Source organism: Neodiprion fabricii, chromosome 2, assembly GCF_021155785.1.
Source record: "Neodiprion fabricii isolate iyNeoFabr1 chromosome 2, iyNeoFabr1.1, whole genome shotgun sequence".
Taxonomy (NCBI): Eukaryota; Metazoa; Arthropoda; class Insecta; order Hymenoptera; family Diprionidae; genus Neodiprion; species Neodiprion fabricii.
Window position 1 is genome coordinate 20,948,354 of NC_060240.1, and position 19,857 is coordinate 20,968,210.

A 19,857-nucleotide genomic window follows, 5' to 3' on the forward strand; every position below is an offset into this window, starting at 1 on the left:
CACACGTCACAATGCATTCTAGTTTATATTTTCGTATGTATAAAAAAACTAGAGAATGAATGTATACTGCTATTATGAACAGCACTATCGGCTCTTGAAAGTACCTTCTTAAATTAAAGCCCTGCGATTGTTCGTACTCAAGTGATTGAATCTCGAAGTCAGAGAGGGTGCACCATCAATCATATAAATAATTCGATTTACCTCATTTTTTCCTGAAATTTAGCCAAAATCTTTAAGCCGAGTCGTTTCTTCTTCTTCAAAGACACATTCCCTCTCTTCTTAGCCATCACGGGATTAAATACTGATTCGAAATAATAAAAAACACTGTAGAAAAACACAAGCAAAAATAAAAGCGCGGAACACTATCCACGTGCCGAGTGACGAGGATTCGAAGGAGGGGAATTGTAGTGGGGGGTGTTGAGTCTACTCTCCTCGCCTGTAATTCGCATGGTCACCCGCCAACGCAGTCGTGGCGCTAGCAGCCGCCTGCCTTTTGCGCGAAAAATTTGCTGTTTTATGCTTCGTAATTTTCCTTCTCATTTCCTCATTTTTGAAGATACTTAGGTTCTTAGGGAGACATTTTGAAGATAAAGAATAGATCTGTGTCGCCTTTTTCGCCGAATTGCGAAAAAAAATTCACTGTCCGCTGTGTTTCACTTCAAACATAACGTACCTTCAAGTACGTTTTACGCAAATCTGAAAGCGAAATCGAAAATTCGTCAAAAAAGGTGACACAGATCTATCCTTTACCTTCAAAATGACTCCCTAAGAACCTAATTATCTTCAAAAATGAGGAAATGAGAAGGAAAATCGTGAGTCTCTGTTTGCTCTTCGAGGCATAGGCAACGCCCTTAACATGGGCGGTACAGTGCTCGCCGCGCGATGAAATTCTACCAGCAAACAAGCGCGAATAATGATAGGTAAAAGAAAGCGTCAAAATTTCAAGTCGATCGGATAAAACTTAATCGAGGAATCTGCGCCACTGGATTAAAAACGTGGTCTCACGCTACTTATATACACCATGCCGCTATTTTGTTATTAATTTCGATGTTAAACTTCTAAAATATGCTTGAAACTATGAATAATAAAGCCTTCAAACACAAATTGCTCTGATTGCTTTCATCTTAAGAAAAAAACTTCTATAAATAGGAATGATTTTAGATCGTCCATGCTGTACCCCCCTCCTCTTAAGTACATGTTTAGTTATTCGACAGGCTAATGATATTATTATACGTCATTTGATTTGGTTTCAGCGTTATACCTACCCAGTGCACTTACAATGGAATGGGAAATATGCTGGCGACAAAGGAAGTCACGAAGCAAGTATTTTTTCTGGTTCATGTTACGTATAATTTATCACAAACTTTCTCAAATATATTTTTCAAGTATATATTTGATTCGCAGTATCGCATGATCCTTCAGAGAATTAATTAAGACCCGATTTATTTGCTGTTAATGACAAATAAGAGTATTTGAAAGGCAATTTCGGAATTTCTTAAAGGAAAGTTATTCATATCTCGAAAATCGTCAAGAAATGTGTGCTTTTTTGACACGTGTTACTATGCCGACGTTTCCCGCATTTTAGGGGCTAAGAAGTGCATAACTGAGATACTTTGCGCAATTTCAGAAAGAGTAAGGAGTGTAATGAGCCGTCGTGAGACTGTTTTTATGTAATACTGAGGTCGCTAGACAAAAACTACGAATTACAACAATTTTGTAAATAAAAGATGCTCTCACGATTAGCTGGGCGGTTTATTTAATATAGGAGGAAAAGTGAGTTTACTCGGTCGGTAAAGTTAGGAATACTACATGCCCTTAAAATGCGAAGCTTTGATAAGGAGTTAGTGAAATAACAAAAAGTCGAGAGTCATTCGGTATCTTATGGTATTTTGCCTATGAGGTTAGGAGAGCCGTTAGCTAGGACTTCAGTCATGCTGAAGTAAACAATGAGATAGCTACACTCAGCAACAAAATTAACAGCGCACCCGTCACTCGGCGAAATAATACCGATTTTCAAACTGCTGTAACTCAATGAAATATTGTCGAAAAAATCATTCAGGGGGGCATTTTGAAGGTTTAAACTTCATGTTCAAGATGGTTTTTGAAAATTCTCCCCACGGTAATTTTTAATCTCGTGGCGTAGGTTTGAGTGCCGGGTTGCGAAATGCCAGAAAAAAACAAGTTTTTCAAACTTCTTTACGGGGCGTTCAAAGAATCGCCGAGAACTTTCCAGACAACCATTTTGTAGTCTGGAATATCCTTTTTAAAATGGTTGCTGCACATTTGTCGCATAATTTTTTTTCGCTGAGTTATTCAACTTTTAGTGACGCAATGTCAATTATGGTATAGTCCGGGAGGTAGCGTTGCATTTTAGCTAGTGTTTTTACGCCGATCGATTACCATCTTTTTCAATAGATCTCGAATCACTAATAAGTGAACCGACTGTCAGCTGACGCACCCGCGGTGGGTGTGGGTGTGGGAGGTCGCGAAAGTAGTAAAAAAAAAAAAAAAAATCAAGCAATAGTACGCCGGCTGAAACTTTGTTTAGAAATAGTTGACATTATACTGAGCTGAAATAGTGATTTCGATACTAATGCGCGAAGGTGGCAATGCCCGCACAAGCGTGAAGGCGCAGCACGAGTCCGGAGACGAGTTGACGATCGAGTGTGGCGCATTCACGCGAGATAGGCATTGCCAACTTTCGCACGTGTATCGAACTCTATTTTTTGCTACACCTGTAATGGAAAGTCCATTTTTATGCACCATTTACAAAGAGTGACAAACTATTCCATCGGTGGCGCTAGTGCAGCTGTGTGCGAAATGCGCAACTGTGGATAAAAGCGCGACCGTCTTTTTCTCACACCGCTAGCAATGCGCGAAAATTTTTCCCGCACATGTGTATAAAAGACTACTTTCCGTGCTTGTAAATGGTGCATAAAAATGGACTTTCCATGCAGGTGTTGCAAAAATAAATAGTCAGCTGCATCGTGTAGAGGGGACTATGCGCCAGCTGCTCGCCTGAACTTGTTAAAAAAACTCATAAAATAAAGTTATAGTAAGCCGAATGAAATTTAACTGGGTGATCGTTTAAAGAATTACAAGTACAAAAACAATGATCAGCTGCGTGTTTAGCAGTGGAAAGACCGTCAGCTGACGCAGTAAAGTTTAAAAATATAGTCCAGTGAAAATAGGTTTCCACTTTGCATGAATTCCGTTTTCGTTTTTTCTTGGTTCAATCATTGGGGGGGTCACTGGGAGTCCTCAAACCAAAAGTCGACCAAATCAACCCCCTGCTATCGCCACAATCTTGAATTTTATGAAAAATGGTTTTTCCTGAATAACTCCGCTGTTTTCAATTTTAACGATAAATAGTGAACACAAAAGCTGTAGGAAATTCAATTTCCTACAACTCTGGTTATTGAGTCTTTTTTTTTAAAAAATGGATCTTTTTCGAATTAAACCTGAAAATAGCGGTGAAGTAAAACTATTGTATTATCTTGTTTATTTTTGACTTTAGGGCATAAATGAACATGAACAAACTTTTCGAGAATTAAATTTTCAACAATTTTTGTCCCTACCGTTTTTTTGCTACGGCCAATATTTAAGGTAGTACGCCAACGGCAAAGAAAAAGAGGACCGTCAAAACTTTTGTTTCGATGTGTGAACGTGTCTATTTGCGCGCGCGCCCGCGTGCTTGCGCGTGTGCGTGTGCGTGTGCGTGTGCGTGTGCGTGTTCGTGCGTGAGCGTGCGCGTGTGTGGTGCCGGTACAGAATCCAAGATAGAAAATAAAAATAGGTTTAAAATGAAATAAAATGAAAACTGTTGAAAATTTAATTCTCTTCAAGTTTGTTTGTGTTCATTCATGCCCTAAAGTCAAAAATAAACAAGATAATACAATAGTTTTACTTCATCGCTATTTTCAGGTTTAATTCGAAAAATATCCATTTTTTGAAAAAAAAAACTTGATAACCGAAGTTGTAGGAAATTGAATTTCCTACAGCTTTTGTATTCACCATTTTTCGTTAAAATTGAAAATGGCCAAGTTATTCAAGAAAAACCATTTTTCATAAAATTCAAGATGGCGGCGATAGCAAGGGGCCGATTTGGTCGACTTTTGGTTTGTGGACTCCCAGTGACCCCCCAACGATTAAACCAAGAAAAAACGAAAACGGAATTTATGCAAAGTGGAAACCTGTCTTGACTGGACTATATTTGTAAACTTTACTGCGTCAGCTGACGGTCTTTCCACCGCTAAACACGCAGCTGATTATTGTTTTTGTACTTGTAATTATTTAAACAATCACCCAGTTACATTTCATTCGGCTTACTATTACTTTATTTTATGAGTTTTTTTTACAAGTTCATGCGAGCAGCTGACGCATATTCCCCTCTACACGATGCAGCTGACTATTTTTTTTCAGCTCAGTATAATGTCAAATATTTCTAAAAAAAGTTTCAGCCGGCGTACTATTACTTGATTTTTTTTTTTTTTTTTTACCACTTTCGCGACCTCCCACACGCACACTCACCGCTACTTGTGCAGCTGACTGTCGGTTCACTCATTAGTGATATAAGATCAACTACCGATGTTAATATCAGCCGGCGTACTATGACTTATATTTGCAACGCTACCTCCCGGACTGGTAGGATCGACGAGCAGGCCTACAGACTGATTTGGCGTGATCCAGGATGCACCGCGAGGAGGTACAGTTTTCCATGGATCCCGTGTGTGTGTGCGTATGTGGGCAGCAGTGACCAGGACCCATAGCTCGTCACTTCCACGGTATTATGTAAGCGGTGATATGAAGTAGGGGTGGCAATACCCGATTTTGCACACACACACGCACGCACACACACACGCGCGCGCACACGTCCTAACTTACACACACAGACACGGGATGCATGGAAAACTGTACCTCCTCGCGGTGCATCCTGGATCACGCCAAATCAGTCTACGCCTACTCGTCGATCCTGTCCTTATTGACATTGCGTCACTAAAAGTTGAATAGCTCAGCGAAAAAAAATTGGGCGACAAATGTCCGGCAACCATTTCAAAGAGGAGATTCCAGACTACAGAATAGTTGTCTGGAAAGTTCTGTGCGATTTTTCTAACGCTCCGTAGAAAACTTTGAAAACCTTGTTTTTTCTGGCGTTTTGCAACCCGGCACTCAAACATACGCCACGAGGTCAAAAATGGCCGTAGAAAGAATTTTCAGAAACCATCTTGGAGATGAAGTTTCAACCTTCAAAATGCTCCCCTAAATGATTATTTTTGACCATTTTTCATTGAATTACAGCAGTTTGAAAATAGGTATTATTTCGCCGAGTGACGAATGCGCCATTAATTTTGTTGCTGATTGTGAGTGTAGTTATAGTTTTGCTGTGAAAATGGCGACATAACGAGAAGTAGCATGGGAAGATAAGAAAAAATTGAAATGACACGTTGTTCATTCAAATAAAGATTCGTTCCATAATTTCAGCATAAATGAGAATTTATACATCATGACTGCGGTAGAGACCCTGAACGAGTTTTGGCCGTGCAGTATTTATTCGAAATATTTTACAGAAAATATTTTGAGGACAAGAACGCGTGGAAGGCTTTCGTGGAATCCATACGGTCAAAGTTGACTGTACAACAAGTTGTCGACGGTGTTCAAAGCGGTGGAGATCTAACGTTTGACTATATTCTCCTCGTTTTAACAGCTGAGTATGTGAAAAAATTTAAGAATTTATAATATACAAGATTCTTGGAGAAAAAACCATGTTTTATATTCGTGTTTCTACTTGTTTCACACATTTCGTCACATCAGTGGACACAAAAATTTATATATTTATTTTCAACCATTTCGAAGAGTCTGAGAAAAATACAGACACCGTAGCCAAGAATATTCCCTTATTTGAGGTTAAAGTGGGCGACAAACTTTCCCAATTTAGAAAATGTTATTCAGCTTCAATAATCAAAAAGTTATTAACAATAACATGCAGCGTTGCGCATGGTGCACCATTGAATGTTGAACATGACTCCAGTGAAACGATTCATTTGAAACAAAAAAAAAAACGGTTCTACAATCTGGAAGTAATTCACTAAAGCATTGTGGGAGTACATCTTCGAAAAAATTAATTTGAAACCCGTTTTATCTCGCCAACTTCGCTTTGGTCCTTTTTTCCGTCGCAAGAGTTTTATTTAATTTTTTTCTTTTTTCAAAATTTTTTTCCGCAATGTCGCTCTTAAGGGGACCTTGCAGTCTAGCGGGTGAAAATTTGACTGCTTTTCAACATTTTTTTTTCAATGTAAGAAATGAACAATGTTATTTAAATGTTGTAGGTATGTTTTATTCTTATAAATTTTACGAAATTGGAAATTAAAAAAAAAATTTTCTTTTCCATTATTTTGAATATGGTGCTGAAGGGCCCTTCGAAAAAAGTTGACCTTGCTGCTGTTAATTAATTTGGTTCTCCACTTATCTGAAATCAAAAAATTATTATGAGTATATTTATCGCAGGAACTAAAAGGATAAATAATTTTAAAAAATGACAAAATGGCGTATTGTCAAAATTAAAAGTCGGAAAACAGCCTGATTTTAACAATGTTTTGCATATAAAAAAATTATTAATATTTGATGGAAAATTTTCGTTTTAGTCCCTGCGATAGCTGCCAGTGTACTTAATAACATATTTTAATTTGAGATGAATCGGTCGAGTATTTTTTTTTTAATTGATCAACATAAGACAGAAAAAAGTAGTTTCGAGATAAGCGCGTTTAAAATTTCAAATAAGTATTTTCTCAAAAAAATTAGATTTAAACGTGTACTTACATTAATCTGCAATTTCAGCACCATACAATATCCCTTCATTCTTCTCATACTCTTCTCTCATATTTTCACTACAACTCAGGTAGACAACTCAGGTAGCAGCTGCTATTCTAGCAACAATAGAACTATTCACTGAGCGGACCGACCCTTCTACTTACTTTGGCGCCGACCTTCAATGGCCTGTAAAACTTGAAATACTGTGAATATCATTACCAAATTTTCACAGTATATTCTTAAGATACTATACTTTCGAAGTATTGAAAAAAAAATCGATTTCTTGAAAATTCTAGACCGCAAGGTCCCCTTAAGGTAGTAGTCCGGTGTGACGACCGAAATTTAGACGTTTTTTCATGATTTTTTTTTAAAAAGTAAATAAAATGCTATCGTTTTAAAGTTTTTACATGTTTTTATTGGTGTTTTGAAGTATATAAAAAAATTTTTTTACAGTTAATTTTACATTAATTTGTTTAAAATTTTTGACGTCAATATGGAGTCCTCAAAGAAAAGATGAGTTGGTTCGGGGAAACACACAGCCTTCCAAAGTCATCTGAAATAAAAAATTCAAAGAGATTATTATTCTGTAGACTTCATTTTAGGTCCCGAACCTTAAATATACATAAAAATAAAAAAACAAAAACAAAATGGCGGACTTGTGAAAAAAGTTCTCAAAATCTAATTTTTTTTCTTCATAAATTGTTTAAATAAAATAGTTTATAATTAAAAAATTAAATGTTTTAAAGGTTCGGCATCTAGATATGTGTGTCTAGAATAACGGGTTAAATTTTTAGCTGAATCGGTTGAATAGTTTTGAATCAGTGATTCCCCGAACTTTCGAAAACATGGTTTTGAGAAAAACGCTTTTAAAGTTTTGACAACAGATTTTTTTCAATAAAATTATACTTACATTAATCAGCTATGCCTGGTGCATAGAGCAGTCCTTCCGTTTCCTCAAAGTTGTCATTTTCAGCAGCTTTTAGAGCTCTACGTAAAGTTCTGGCTTCTTTGGAGTTGGCTTTTTAAGCACAATATTAGCAACAGATTTGACAGCGACGCTTTCATACACACGCTTTCATACACACTACGGCGCGCTCTCTTATTTTAGCTATAACTTTAAGAATAATTAAAATTTATGTCTGAAATTTTTATAGCATATTTTTAAGATGTTTTTCTTCCGAAAAATGTAAAAAAAAAAAATCGATTTTTTGAACCCGTCACACCGGGCTACTACCTTAAAACGCTGTAGGAAATGTCGCTATCTACCTTAGTTCAAATTTTCATCCAATCGTTGCAGCGATTTTCGAGATTTCATGTTCATGTTCAATCCTACACCGCGCTTAACGCTGCACGTTATTGTTAATAACTTTTTAATTATTCAAGTTGAATAACTTTTCCTGAAATGTGAATAAAATGGGTAAATGGACGATTCAAGTTAAAAAAAAATCAAGTATCTATCGTTATTCATGACCTCAGAACCACTGTTCGAAAAAAGGCCTATTTTATGGCTCTCAAGGGTAATTAACACCCTCAAATACAGAAGGGTGTCGCTGTACATTGTATTTTTTTCTCTTAATTTCTTATAGGGTACGTCTTTTTGGCAGATATTGATTCAAGATTTTCCAAGTTACGAGTGCCTCCTTACAGATAGACGAGAGTAACATTAGTTAAATTTTTATTTCTGCGGATTACACATTTCTTGCCGTATTGTGGAAGAATAGAATCATACATCCTTCTGGCCGAAAGATGCTGTACTTGTCGCTTGTGGAATTTCAGTATTAAAGTTAAAATGGAGATACGTTTTTATGGCAGTAGCCCCGTTTTTGTAGGTTACGATATTTTCGTCTTTGACCTGTGATATAATTTTCAGTTGACTGTTATCCGAATGAAAAAATTTGGAATATGTATACAAAACGCCGTCGAGTACCAAAGTTACTTTATAATGAAAACCTTATTGTCAATATTTGAAATCAGAACAATGTGGGATATGGGAATATTTTCGTGTGCGATCGAACGTACGCTACGCATGATTGCCATACGCAACGGCCAATTTCCAAAAGCCACGGACCAAACGTATGCACAAGGAAATCTATCTTATCAGCCGTTTGCCTTAAAATCTGCCAAGAACTGAAACATGTTGTCATTGAGTCAGTATCCTGATTCCGAGGCCTAAAAAGGGTGATTTTGGGTGATTTTCTTGATAGTAAGAGAAACAATGAAGCTTCTTAAAATTTGGAGTGCATTGCGGCGGACAGCATAGCTGTCCGGTCCTGTGTCGTCCATGTTCTGTGCCGCGACAGTGGGCGTTGGCCTTAAAAGGTCTAAAAGTCGTATGCGTCTTTTGACTTTGTAATCCTGCTGCAACAGAAAGACTTTGTGATTTCCTGTCTCTTTGAAATTCGATACCCAAACATCGTTTGACTAGATCAAGATCTTTAATTTTAAATGATTTAGCCAGAGACCATTTAATTTCGCGAATCCATGCTGAATCTTCCGACGAATTCAATAAATCATGAACGTATGTAAATCATGATCTCGTCACGCGACAATTAAGCATGAGTCTTATCGTGATAATTATAGTTCGAGCTCGCGTAATTTATTGCCAAGTCGTTGATACCATTTTAATCCTGGTTGTCGCAGTCCGTAAAGCGCTTTCTTGAGTAACGATGCATGAGTTTTGTTGACGTTTAATGCTTGCTGCCAACGCGCCGCCGTTGCTTTGATATTTTCAACGCGGCTTATCGATATATTCGATCCCACCGATTTGCCGAACAATGTCTTTTCTAAGACTGTTGATAACTGCTCGGGAACTTCCATATATACGTATTCTTCGAGTTCATCGTTTAAGGGGGTATTCTAGTGTAGAGGCATGAATTTGAGGTGTTTTTTGAAGTGCTATAAACAAAAAACAAAAAATATTTTTACCATCCATTTTTTTATCAGGCGTTTATTATTATTTCACGATTACAAAAAAAAAAAAACAAGTCCAAAAATACAAAATTGATAGTGCTATGAGTTGTTGAAGTGGGGGGTACAAAAAAAATGGCGCGCCAATGTTGTCACGATTGCAAGCATTTTCAAAATCAGAAGAAAAAAAAAAAAAAGATTATTAATCTACATAAATGCAGCTATCGTACTAACTAAAAAAAAGTCGAAAAAAAATTTTTTTTTGTCAAATTACGGCTGTCCGAAAAAATAATACTTTTTTTTTACTTTTTTGGACGTTTCTGAATTTTTTAAAAATAGTAAAAATTATTATTTCGTTATAATAATAGGTCGTGCGATAGAGACATGTATTGAAAAGATTCTCACCAAATTTCAAGTAAATCGGTTCAATAGAACTTGAGAAATCATGTCAACCGTTTTGAAAAATGTAGTTTTGAGAAAAACGCGTTTAAAGTTTCGAGTAAAATTACGCCCGATGTTAACCATTAAATGACATTCAAAGATCAATCGGGTAACCTTGAATTATATACACATATATATTATAATACGACTAAAATAAAAGGGTACAATACAAAAGTATGAATGTATAGGTATCTGCAACCGAAGGAGACCGCAGGTGGTCAGATTATCCCCAACGCCTTTTGTTCGATTCGTTCCAGCCGAGCCAGTATTGAAGACGTGTCACTAAAATAGCTATATCTCTGAAAACAATTGAAATTTTGACTTGTCCTTTTAAGGACACATTCTTAAAAGGTTAAGCTTTGAAAATATAAAAAAAAAAAAATCGATTTTTTCAAATTTCTACACTAGAATACCCCCTTAAATACGTAGTTACCACGTCCATTTGATGAATTTCTAGGTATAGTTCCGTGGATAGCACTGCTAATAAGCGTATGGAGGTTTTATGTACCACTGGAGAGCAGGTTTCGTGAAAGTCGTCTCCAGGTCATTGTGAGTAACCCTTTGCTACAAGCTCACATTTTTCTTTGCGAGGTCTCCTTCGTCTTTCGTGTGGAAGGTGAATCTTCTACTGCTCACCTTGCGGGAGCTCGGGCGTTCTACAATTTACCACGTATTGCGCATTTGCACTAGATACTCGTCCTCTGCGACTTTTCTCCATGCTTCCGCCTCTTCGGTGTTCATTGCGTCTTGCCAGGTCGCATGGTGTTCAATGATCACTGCCAGGTCCGCGGCTTCACATTCTTTGGAAACGTTGTTCCGCTTGATTTCCGTGCCTTCCATCTCGGTTTCATCGTCGTCGTCGGTGTCGTACGTTATTGACGTACTGTACATTTTCCAAGGTCTGCCAGCTGAACCTCTGAGCTCTAATCTCGGTTTGCCTCTCTCACGTTTTGACGGATCTACACGCAGTTCTGGGCCGGTGGTTTTTTCCGTAATTCGCGTACTCGATCACGTTGCGATAATACACGAACCTCTTGATCTTCAGCGCGTCTCTCGCGTGTACCGCGTCTTGCGTTATCGGGAAGCGGGTTCGCTATCTTAATCTCGATTTCAATGTTTTCACTGAATTGTCTGTCATGTCCTTCATACCGACCATGGGGGCTCATGTGCTAGCACTCGTGGTTGTGCAGCGGGAGGACTTGGGTTCGAATCCCCGGCCTGTCAATTAAGTCCTAAACGGCAGCTTGCAAAAATGTAAGACGTGTCACGCCGTTCAGGCGCCGAGTTCCTGGATAGTGCATTGGACTCGGGTTTTGCTACACCTGGACAAGATTTTCGGCAGTTTCCCTTGTCCCACGTGCAAATGCGGATGTTTCTACTGCTACTACCTCCCCCTGCTATACTCATTTCTTCTCTTGTACATTGCAAATATAATTGTGATAAAAAAAGAATTATTGTCATTATTATAATTTTTTTCATCGGAAGACTTATATTTATTTTGAAAGCAAAATTCATCTACAAATTTCATATCTCGACTCACTATTAGTTTTCGCGATTTGGGTGACCACAATCGATATGCTTTCGATTCGTTTGAATATCCCACTAGAATACATTCTTGTGATCGCAAGTCGAATTTACCTTTTGTTTGTTGTTAATTCAATGCTTACGCTTTAGTACTTAATGTTCTCAGGTGCACTAACGTCGGTTTTTTGCCTGCCTATGCTGTGTATGACACTCCACCGTTTAGAGGTTTCGCTATGCATTGATTTCTAATATAATTCGTTGCATTTATTCCCTCGGCCCAAAATATTGTGGGAGTTCCCGCTTGCCTCGTCATGCCGTTTCCACGAGTGTTCTATTATTTCGCTCGGGTAGGCCCTTTTGTTATGACTTAAGACGCACTGTCAAATGTCTTTCAATTCTGTGTTTTTGCAAAAGCGCGTTAATTCATGGTTGCAATATTCTCGACCATTATTCGATTGTATTGCTTTCATCTCTTTCCCGATAAATATTTCCGCGGCGGCTTTGTACACTTGAAACGCGCTCAGCATTTCTGATTTATGTTTTATCATATACATATCGGACCATCACGACTTATCGTCTATAAATCTCACAAAGTATCTAGCTCCGTCAAGTGACATGTGCCTCATTGGAACTTATGTCACTGCGTATGACCTCGAGCAATTCACGCGTGCGTTGCTCTTCACTTTTCGGCAAACTATGGTAGCTTCGTTTTTCACATATACACACGTCACACGTTGATAGCTTTGCGTCTGATTTTACCTCCAAGTTGAAAACTATACCGCTATTGACCATTGCCCTTAGGTGTCTCATTCAGGTGGACCATTCGGCAGGGTGGTGACAGACCGGGAAAACCGGGAATAGTCAGGGAATAGTCAGAGAATAGTCAGGGAATTTCGTCTATCGGGAAGGGTCAGGGAAAAGTCAGGGAATTTTGATGCACCACAGGGAAAAGCCTACTTTTTTTGTAAATTGTTTTCAAACTTCAAGCATGCTTCGTAAAGGGCATAGCCGGATAAGCAGGTCGAATCGGCCCCCGCTGAATTTTTTGTCGGTACTTCAGGGATCAATTTGGACCCGAATGAAAATAATTCAGTGAAAATTTCAGCTATTAATCTTGAACGGTTTCGGAGTAATTGAAAAAAAACCTATTTTTAGTATTTATTTTTTTTTTAATAGTAAAATTAAAAATTTTTTTTTGCTGATTTTTTTTTAAATACTTACGAGTAAAAGCTGTGAAAAAATTTTTTTTTGATGATTTCTAGACTAATAGCCGATTTTTAAACTAAAAAACAAAATTACAATTATTTTTTTTCTTGCCTATTTTAAAACATGCAATCACCAAATTTGGACAGAATACGTCTTTTATACCCCTCTGTACTCAGGAATTTTTTCAATTTTTTTGGTTTGGTGCAACGTCATGAAAAAAATTAAAAACCAATTTTTTGTTAATTATTTTATATTTCAACTGCTTAGAACACTACTTACAACTAATTATAAAATGTATTCAGTCATAAAAATATTCATCAAAAACGTAAGTGGTCATCAAAATATTTGTTAATATTTTCGTCAATCTTCATCACTGTCTTCATTAATAACTACACAGCGCCCGGTATTATTGAAAAATAATTGTAATTTTGTTTTTTAGTTTAAAAATCGGCTATTAGTCTAGAAATCATAAAAAAAAATTTTTTTCACGGCTTTTACTTGTAAGTATTTAGAAAAAAAACAGCAAAAAAAAATTTTTAATTTTACTATTAAAAAAAAAATAAATACTAAAAAATAGGTTTTTTTTCAATTACCCGGAAACCGTTTAAGATTAATAGCTGAAATTTTCACTGAATTATTTTCATTTGGGTCCAAATTGATCCCTGAAGTACCGACAAAAAATTCAGCGGGGGCCGATTCGTCCTTCTTATCCGGCTATGCCCTTTAGCTAACATAAGCTTGCACTTTTTCTTCTTGTTTAATCCATCAGATATTAGTCATTGGACCATGTCTCAAGTAAGCTCGTTTTCGGAAATGGTATTATTCAATTTCTACTCCCCCCACGCGCTAGCCCGTCACTTGCGCTCACTGATTGCCGACTCGCGTACCGGACTGACAATCAGCGTCGTGCTGCTACATGTCGAATATTGCCGAGTCCTGCCGAATTACCGCATGCCGTAAATTGTGTATTTGTGCGGTGTTAAGTTTGAACGGCACTTTTCCGGGTCTAACGCGGTGTGATCCTAATTCATTAGTGAATTCTCGTGCAACAAAAAGTAAGTTTGTAGCCCTTTCTTTCAATAATAACAGTAGCCATAACATACGCAGCAGGATCAACATCGTTAACATAACTAAAGTCTTATATTTATTAGTTTTACAGCGTTGGATGCTTTGGGCGTGAATTTAATGTGATACATAGCATGTAAAGAACGCATCAATTGTTTCAAAACATTGTTCATCATCAAATAGGGTAATATTAACAATCTTCTGTAGTTGCAGTTTATTTTATACAGGCGTGCAGTTCGTATTTAAAATTTTTTTCACTTCCGAATGAAAATGACTCATCGAAATTATGATGATGAAATACTATTTTCTTTGTAAGAAAATCAACATCCGAAATAAATTGATGTTGAAATTCATACGGTTTTTAATCGAAACTTCATAATTATTAAAATCAATAATGATTTCACATACATTGCTATTTTTTCAAATAATGATTTGATAAATTACCTGATTATTCGGTTTATTGGTACACAAATTTTTCTTTTGAAACAGATGAAGGTGTAACATCATGTAGTCGCTTGTGATCTTAGACCAAAGATGACCTTGAAACAGACGCAGTTTCGGAAGAAGTGGCTGCAAGATGCAGAATTTTCTTTGTAGCTGCAAGAAGAAAAAGGCCCACATCGTGCACGCTGTTCGATATGCCGATATTCCTTTAGTCTCGATAATATGGGCAAACGTGCCCTAAAATCTCATTTGGTAAGCAAAAAACATCAAGAAGCTGTATCCATATCTCGATCAACGATGTCACTGTCAAGTGCATTCTTGCGTCCATCATCTATAAAGTTAGTGCCAGCTCCTGAAGTATCTTCCACTGCATTATCTTATATTGGCTACAGCATCTGCATCTGCTGCCCAGTCTTCACCCGTTAAAGAAATTCTTGTGCCTGTGACGAAACCGCCGGTTGTTTCTCCTTCCTCAACATCCATATCCACAGTTTGCCGTAGTACATTAAAAACCTACCTTTCAAACGATAAGGTAACTGAAGCTGAAGAGCGCTGGTATCTTTAGAACGTGACGAAGCATCGGTCATTGCGATCTGCTGAGAAGGTAGAATTATTCGTATCATGTTTAGCAATAGTGAAATTGCAGCCAAAATGAAGATGCATCAGGACAAAATGGCGTACATTACCGCGTATGCATTTTAGCCTGAGTTTCAAAATCAGTTCCTTCATACACTTCGGCAATGCGCTCACTACATTTTGGGTTTCGATGAATCCGTGAACAAGATATCGCAAAAACAATAAATGGACCCAACGATCTGGTTCTGAAATTCGCAGAAAAAAGAAGTTTGTGCCGGCTATTTACATCAGCTTTTCTGCAAAAGACTACTGCGTTGGATTTATTGGCAGCTTTCACCAGTGTAGTCTCGTCTCTAGGACTACCTTTGACCAAGATAGTGCAAATATCGATGGATGGACCAAATGTGAATTTTAAATTTTTCAAGGAGCTACAAAATAATATCCGAAAAGATGAAACTGATGCTACTGTTCTCAACATGGGGAGTTGCGATATTCACACTATCCATTGCGCTTCCAAAGCTCGAATCAATGCAACTGGCTGGGAAATCATTCAATTTTGGAGGGCCATACATAATCTTTTTAAAAATCTTCCTCCGTGACGTGGAACATACACACGATTGACTTCATCTACAGTATTCCCTATGAAGATTTGTGCTGTAAGGTGGCTGAAAAGCAACGCAGTTGCACAGCGGGCCCTGGATATCAGTTCACATTTGAGAAATTTTGTAAAGGGCGTCACGAAAGAAAAATTACTTCTTCTTGCGAGAGTTTTAAAATCATCCAGAAAGCTCTCACGGATAAGCTGCCTCCTGTCAAACTGCCTTTCATTTACACATTGGCATCCGATCAAGATCGGAATCATTGGATCTTGAACTATTTATGCGAGAGTTTCAAACGGATATTCTTATGGCGCCATTCCTACACTAGCCCTTGCATATATTCTTCAAAACGTAATGGACCGTTTTGTAAAACCAGGAATACTGAACGAACGTTCTTCTTTGGAATCAGTGAATTTGAAAGAAGAAAAAAATTTATTACCTATATAGAAAATCATCCGGGAAATCACTAATAATCATCTGGGAAAGTCCGAGAACTTATCTGATCTTGACGTTCTAACTTTCCGGAAGAAATGCAAAACTTGCCTGTTCGCTTTAGTAACAAAGTTGATGGAACGATCTCCTATTAAATTTCGCCTGACCAAATCAGTTTCGTGCTTGGACCCAACCGTTGCTGCTCAAACAACTATTGCAAACAACCGGCTACAAAATCTTACCATACTTGATGGCAACAATTGGATGTCTGGCCAGAATGCCAATGAAACTTCCCGACAGATTTCAGCGATCTGCTTATTACCAGAAGTTCAGGATGAGCTAAAAGATTATCATCGACAAAATGAGTAGTTGGATTATTTCTCGGTCAAAATTTTTGATTAACAACAAACTGTTACCATCACTAAAGTAATGAAGGTGGTAAGGGTCTTTTCACACGCAAACGCCCAGTTGGAACGAGGATTTTCTATTAACGCAGACTGCCTCTTAGATAATATGCGAGAAGAAACATTGGTAGCTAGGCGCGTTACTTGCGACGCCGTTTCTGCGATAGGTAGCGTTTTCAATGTTCCTATAACAAAATCTTTGCTTCATGATGCTCGAAATGCTCGGGCGCGATTTCAAGAAACAAAAGAAAGATGTTTAAAAGAGGACAAAGAGAACAATGAACAGTTTCAATGGAAGAGGCAAGCAGAAAAGCAAATGAAGGAGTTGAAAGAAAGAAAAGCGACAATTATGGAAGAGACTCGAAAAGAAGTCAACATGATAGAGAGTGAAATAGAAGAAATAAAGAAAACAGTAACAGTAAAGAAGTAACGACAGCAAAAAGATTTCCATGTTGATACATACAGATTATGTTTGTACTGTACCTAGTATATTATGTACTGTATGCCTAGTATATAATGCAGTCAACCATGCTTTTGGACATTTCTTGATATAAATGTGTCTAGTTTCTATTTTTATCTAGTCTGCAATATTTCTTCTTATCATTTCCGTACTTTAATTGTATATATATGATATGTTCCTTGTTTAATCCGCCAAGTAATGGACAAAGCATAAATTGTTTTATTTTGTTTGAAATTTATGTATCATCTGAGCCAATAGTAAAATTAATATTATGTTATGTTAATAAATATTTCTGTAAAACGAAGCAATATTATTTGTTCTTGTATTCAAATTTATATCTTAGAGATGCACAATTTCTGGAGCTTTCTGAAGTCAAGAAAATCGCCTAACATTACCTGAAAAAAGGTCAGGGAATTCTGGAGTTTTTGACGGGAAAAAGTCAGGGAAAAGTCAGGGAATTTTATTTGGCCAAAATTTTTGCCACCCTGTTCAGCAATGCCATTTGTTTATTTCACTTTGTGCATCGATATTTGTCTCGACCACATTTACCGAGTCCGCACACGTCTTTACATCATATACATAGATTGACCACTTTTTCCGCGCGAACAACTACAACCTTGTCTTTGTCCATCAATACATTGTTATTTCGACGGAATATTACTTCATAGACCTCGTCATTTATTTTCGACACCGATAGTAAATTTGCTATCAAGTCCAACACATACAACACATTTTCATTCACTGTCTTTTGGCAACTTTATACGATAACTGGCAGTTTAAGGTCTCCAGCGCCGCTTATCTTCGTTAATTCATTGTTCGCAAGATTCAATGTTCTATTCACTTGTGATATATTTTTAAATAAGTTTATATCCTCGCTCATATGCGCCATACACCTACTGTCCAGACTCCAGTCGATCTTTTTGTCTTGCTCTGGATTTGACATGACCATCACCATGACGTTCAATGTATAAGAATTGTTTAATATTTATATTTATTTAATTTACCAATAAATTTTACGTTTATTTTATAAGGTACGACGAAAATAGCACGATTTCTTTTATTTCTCTCTTTATATACATATATAAAGAACACGAGCCGTCCTTAAGTTTAATATTCATTCGTTCATCCATTCCATCATTCTTCATTCCATGTGTCAATTCTTTAAAAGGTTGTATATTGTTAAAACGATAGATAATGCTCTTTTCATCGATGCACTTGACTCTTGGATTTCACTTTATTTATTTTGTTTCCTCCTTTTAAATAGTCTCTCTTTAATTTTGATATGGTTTTTGGAGTTTTTACTTTTTGTGTATGAAATGTCTATCTTGATGGTAACTGTGCTTTTATAACACGTTAGTCGATCTTTGGTATCTGATGTTCTATTACCGAGACTGGAACCTCTGTACTTTGTTCTTCCAAGAGAGTCGTTGACCAAGAGACCCGCTTCTTATGAAGATAGTTGAAACTGGTGAAGAAACACACCACGTGTTCCACTCCCATCGGTTATACTCTCATCAGCTTTCGTTGTGACCATTTATCGGGTATATTCAAATCGTTATAAATGCTTTATGTTGTCTGCAGTACGATTTCGTTGATACATTATCATTTTCTTCTTCGACTTATCTCGCACTTTGCTGCGCGCTTATTAGATATTTTGATCTACATCATTTCGCGATATGTCCATGTCTCCCACACCTGTAAGACGCAGTTTGGCATCTCTGTGCATTTATTTTGTATTGTCCTTCATGACCCTCATAATTTTCTTCTGATCGCTTCACATATATAACGTCATGCTCCGCTCGATCAGCTCTGGCCTTGCGCGATTCGTATTCTTACAATATTTTTGCTCGTAATTTGTTTGGAGCTGGAATCTTGTCTTACGTTCTCAACGCATAACGGAATGTATCGTACGATTCCAGCAAACTATACAGAGTGTCCCATTTTAACTTATACAGTTGAATAACTAAGAAAATTGCAGGCCAATCAAAAAATGTTCCAAATAAAAGTTGTCGGGTATCGAGGGGCTGACTAACTATGACCTTCACTTTGGAATTGACCTTCATTCTTGAGGTTTTTTCGAAGTCAACTTTAGTTTTTCATGCTGCAACACCTACTTTTGACTTCGGATTTCGAAAAAAATACGAAAATCTACATTCAGATGGGCATCTATGATAGGACTTAGAGTGACCCCAGGGGTCATTTAAAGGTCAAAGGACCCCGCACGTTTCTTATGGGAAGTGGCCCTTGGTGAAATTTTCTGAAATTGATATACGTTATTCTATTCGAGCTCCCGATCAAAAGTCTCCATGGGCACAAAGTGTAATAATGGACAGATTTCGAGATATCGTGGGTAGAAAGTGAAGTTCGGCATGACCTCCAATGTAGAAATCGTCGGCCCTAAAATGACTTCTGGCTTTATGTTTGTGACGGACAGGGGGTTTTTGTGATTTCCAAATTCTAACCTAATGTCGGAAATGACAATTGTCACTTGATAAGTGATATCCACCCTTTTAAATGCATCAAAATCACTTAAAAAATACTGGTAGTACGCGCGTTCCAATAGTAAGGTTAGATAGTCCTTTGGCTGCGGGCAGTTCGTTGACCATGGAAAGGTCCATTGACTTTTATGACGATATGAGGGATATTTTGGGTCACTGTATACGAAAAAAATGGCCTTAGAGTCCAAATGTGGTCCCATTGCTTTCATTGGCCGTTTTTGGTAATTTTTGCTGTTTTTCGTGCTTTTCTCTAATGAATCGACTTTCCTGGGCTGAATACTTTACACAAAAGTTATAGAGAATTCAATTTCGCACATTTTGGATTTTTTTTCTCTGTCAATATAGTCAATATAGATTTATTCATACCCTGAAAATATCAACAGACTTAATATCGAAAAAGCACCCTAATTTTCAATCGAAAATTTTCACGTCAAAATATCTGCTTTTTCGAAAAAGTCGGTGGGCTTTTTGTTCGTTTAAATCTACTACTCCAA

At 37.3% G+C, this 19,857-nt stretch overlaps 1 protein-coding gene and 1 long non-coding RNA gene across 2 annotated transcripts in view; one reads left to right on the forward strand and one right to left on the reverse strand.

Annotated features, from left to right (window-relative positions):
- LOC124175222 overlaps nt 1-19,857 on the forward strand; it is a 67,346-nt gene that overhangs the window by 5,511 nt on the left and 41,978 nt on the right. Inside the window, exons 4-5 of the mRNA XM_046555246.1 lie at nt 1,254-1,319; nt 5,568-5,708. Coding sequence (XP_046411202.1) covers nt 1,254-1,319; nt 5,568-5,708 — 207 coding nt within the window. The remainder of the gene's footprint in view (nt 1-1,253; nt 1,320-5,567; nt 5,709-19,857) is intronic.
- Nucleotides 13,550-19,655, reverse strand: LOC124175224. Its single transcript, XR_006869124.1, has 3 exons — nt 19,644-19,655; nt 17,608-17,610; nt 13,550-13,612 (listed from the first exon to the last, which is right to left on the reverse strand). It is a non-coding gene; the product is annotated as an uncharacterized LOC124175224 (long non-coding RNA).